General features: G+C 26.7%; 1 protein-coding gene and 1 long non-coding RNA gene across 2 annotated transcripts in view; both read left to right on the plus strand.

Annotated features, from left to right (window-relative positions):
* Positions 1-2727: 2727 nt before the first annotated feature.
* Positions 2728-3326, plus strand: LOC127093042 (uncharacterized). The gene is made up of 2 exons (XR_007792398.1): positions 2728-2986; positions 3072-3326. It is a non-coding gene; the product is annotated as an uncharacterized LOC127093042 (long non-coding RNA).
* Positions 3327-4069: 743 nt separating this feature from the next.
* The window catches only part of LOC127095890 (secreted RxLR effector protein 161-like), a 565-nt gene continuing 265 nt past the window's right edge, over positions 4070-4369 (plus strand). The window contains exon 1 of the mRNA XM_051034516.1: positions 4070-4342. Within this exon, the coding sequence (XP_050890473.1) occupies positions 4070-4342 (273 nt within the window). The remainder of the gene's footprint in view (positions 4343-4369) is intronic.

The raw sequence follows: 4369 nt of genomic DNA on the forward strand, positions 1-4369 counted from the left end.
TATAAAAATAATAAAAGACTAAATTTTGGTGCCAACTATTTTAGAAAGTGAATTCTGCAGAAATAAAATGTATGAGTATATTGATTATATTGAATAAATGTTTAATTAGAACCTTGAGATTAAATGAATATTAATGAAAAAGATTTAATATACTTATTAACTTACTCTATCCCTACTTATATATATATTTATTCTAATTAATTAACGAAATTATATATTTAATATTAATTTATTCTAATTAATTAATAAAATTTTTTTTTTAATTATATTTAACACATAATCAAATCAAACAATTTACTTATCAAATTGAGTTTTAAACTCAATTCATTATCAACCATATAAATTAACTCTAATAAAACAAACAAATTCAACTTTGTAGTCAATCACTTAACCTAATTAGCATATGCACTTGAAAACAAATTGAATTTTGTAGTCAATTCAATTGCCAAGATTTAAAAAACGTGTCAATTGATCTTTTTTTATTGATTTTTTTTTAATTATATAATAAAAATATTATTATATAATATTTTACATTAAATTTTAGTTGGATGTGACAATTGGATAGAATCTTTTTTATGACAAAATTTTATATAAATAAAGATGTTATGTGAATCATCTCAAAATTTCTTATAAAAAATTAAATTCAACTACTTATTTATAATATTAAATAATAAATATTGTTATTAAAAATTGAATCTTTGATAATAATTTATATTTAATTAAGTGTATGGACTGTAGTTTTCTTGTTCTTGTATGCATACCAAAAGTGGTAGACTGACACACTTGCAGGGATAATATTTTTTAAGTCTGCATCTTCATTGTCATCTATTATTAGAGATGTGATGTTACATTTGAAGTTGAACAATTGAGTATGAATATGTTTTTGATTTATAACTTTTCATTTTGGATTGGAGATTTACAATTGAATTTGAAATTTTTTTATTTGAAATTCATTCTTGTTTTAAAAAAATAACTTTCTCACACTTTGATTTTTCTTTTTCACAAATTATAATTATATTTTTATTCAATGACAAATTATTCATAACATTTCCTTTATATAAATTACAATTAGTATGTTTTATTTTTTAAAAATTATTATCAAACTTTACTCACTTAATGATACCCAAAAGTTATAATTTTTATATTACCGTGTATATCAAATAACTATTTTACTATTAATTTGTAACATTTTGAATATTTTTAAAAACTTTCATTTTTATTGGGTTTTTTGAAACTATCAAATTTATGACAAATAAATCTATAATTTTATCGTCAATTTTAAAATTTTATTAGATTTTTTGTATAAAACTTTTTTTTATCTGTATTTTTTGAAATGTCCAATAAAAACTCATCTTTTTAATGTGATTTTTTTTAAAATAATCAATTTTTTCAAAAAAAAATCGAAAATAACCAATAATTCAAAAAAATAAATAATAACCAATTTTACAAAATGATATGTCAGATGAATTGACGCATCGGAGGCGCCAATAGCATCGACGCATGCATTGGGTTCCTCATGATAAGGCGCCAATGTTATTGGCGCATGCATTGACCCTCATGAGGAGGCGTCAATGCTCCTGACGCCTTAGTGCAATTTGTAGGGTGGAGCATCACATGCAGGTGTCATAGGGATTGACGCCCATACTACAAATTACACTAAGGCGCCAGGAGCATTGATGCCTCCTCATGAGGGCCAATGCATGCGCCAATAGCATTGGCGCCTCCTCTTCATGGTTAGGGGATGCGCCAATTCATCTGGCGCATCCTCTTATAAAATTGGTTATTTTGATTTTTTTTTGAATTATTGATTATTTTTGAATTTTTTTTGAAAAAACTGACTATTTTAAAAAAAATCTTCTAATGTTTTATACTGGATATTTTGAAATTTCTTGTAAAAATACATATTTTTTATCGAATATTTTGAAAAAAACGATAAAAATATATATCTTTTATCTGATATTTTGAAGGAAAAAAGGGTAAAAATGCATACATTTATATTGATAAATAGGCATAGTGAATTTTTCAAAAAAAAATCAATAGTAAAAAATGTTGATATGGTTAATCGGATATTTCAAAAAATCTAGGAAGATCATGATGATTTCCATATTTTTAAAAAGTTCGATAGTTCATATTTTAGTGTTTTTTATAATAAAGATCATATGATCAAACAAGATTATTGTTTATATGCAACGTGACAGAGTTGCAGTGATGATTCGTGCGAGGACAAATGACGTTAAGGACTCTCATGTATGGGCGAGGAGAGTATCCCCGACCGGTTCTCTCAGGTGGAGGATGGTTGACCAGGCTCATGCACACCATAATATCCGACGTAAAGGATTTAGAGCTGATGGATGAACGATAGATCTTGATGATGAGTCAGTTGCTGCGGTTGTTGAGGGTATCTAGGTAGCAATTGAGGATATGAAGGATTGACATGACAGGCAGATGGTAGTCGAGACATATGTCTTAGTTGATATAGAGGTGACTATTCAGATGATACATAGATGACATGTCCTGCGGATATGGAGGTGACTATTCAGATGATACATAGATGACATGTCCTGCGGATACGGAGGCTACTGCTCCCGGGGCACCTACTATGGATGATATAAAGGTTATTTTCCTAAGTGATACGGAGGTGACTGCTTTAACTACGAATGAGCCATCTATACACATTGATGGAGAGTTTCATGTAGGATCCATGTAGGATCCAATGAATCTTATGACAGGGAGAGGGATTATATATTTTCACAATATTTAATACACTTATCCATAGTTATCCACATTCCTATTTTATGGCTATAACATGATGCATATGCAATTCATAATCATCAAGGGCACAAGAGAAAAAAGGAAATGGATTGAAGGGTATATTTATAAATACAAAACTATATATGGACTATAAATAACCTTCAACCCTTTCCCTCTACTCATCACTTCCTACTCTACTTTCCTTCACAAGTCCATATATACTAATATATATTAGGTTCCATCTATCACTAATTTTATAATACATTCTTGTAAAAATTAATCGCATTGTATATATAATTTGAATTATTTTTGGAATGCAGGTGTTGTTGTGTGTTACTAATTGCAATAATGGGTAAAGAGAAGGCTCAGGTGAATATTGTGGTGGTTGGTCATGTGGATTCTGATGAGAAGCCAACCAGCAACGAGGAAACCAACAAGGTTGTTGTTGTTGTTGAGAACAAAACTGATGAGATGAATATGATATGAGGAACCAGAAAAATTAATAATAATTAATGTTTTGTAAAAATAATCTGGTACCACCAGTCTACTTAATGTTATGTTATGTTAATTTATATATATATTATATATATATATTAATAATATATATAATATATATATATATATATATATAATATTATATATATATATATATATATATATATATATATTATAATATATATATATATATATATATATATATATATATATATATATATATATATATATATATATCACTTTCACTCAAAAGTTAATAAAATCCATCACTTTTAAGGGGTCTTTGTTTCACGAAATAAAAAATTAATCTCAAGAATAGTTTTTCTTTAAATTTTTATAAAAGGTGTTTGGATAATATTTAAAATTAAAGGAATTTTTTTATTTTAAATGTTTTTTAGTTAATAATATATCATAATTGTAAAAGATAATGATAAAAATAAAATAGTGAGTAACAGTGAAGTAACTAATTATTTTTACATAAATTTTGATAGTAACCGGGAAAAATAAAAGGCTAGAATAAATATGAGAAAAATTAATTTTTGGGCATAGTTTATCCTTGAAACAATTTTATAACAAAAATATTTTAATCAATAAAATTAGTCCACATCATGTCTTTTAATTTTAGTTTAATCTAACGATTCTAATTAAATATATGTTCAAGAATATCAATATTTTTTCTATTTTATTTTCATTGGATTCACTTCTAAAATAGATTGTATTAAGAATCTCAATTCCTTTATTATTATTATTTTATATTAAAAAAAACATTTAGATAGGATCTACAGTTTTAAATTACTTAGGAAGATATCAGAGTAATTCAGGTATGGATCACTGGAAAGCTGCAAAGAAGGTGTTGAGATATCTTAAAGGAACAAAAGATTACATGCTAATGTATAGGAAGACGGACAATCTTGATGTGATCGGCTATTCAGACTCCGACTTTGTTGGTTGTGTTGATTCTCGCAAATCAACATCAGGATATATTTTTATGATGGCTAATGGAGATATTTCATGGAGAAGTACTAAGCAAACCTTGATTGCTACTTCTACTATGGAAGCCGAGTTTGTCTCCTGTTTTGAGGCTACTTCTCATGGTGTATGACTTAAGAGTTTTATTTCTGGG

The sequence above is a fragment of the Lathyrus oleraceus genome, chromosome 6 (genome assembly GCF_024323335.1).
Source record: "Lathyrus oleraceus cultivar Zhongwan6 chromosome 6, CAAS_Psat_ZW6_1.0, whole genome shotgun sequence".
NCBI classification, from domain to species: Eukaryota; Viridiplantae; Streptophyta; class Magnoliopsida; order Fabales; family Fabaceae; genus Lathyrus; species Lathyrus oleraceus.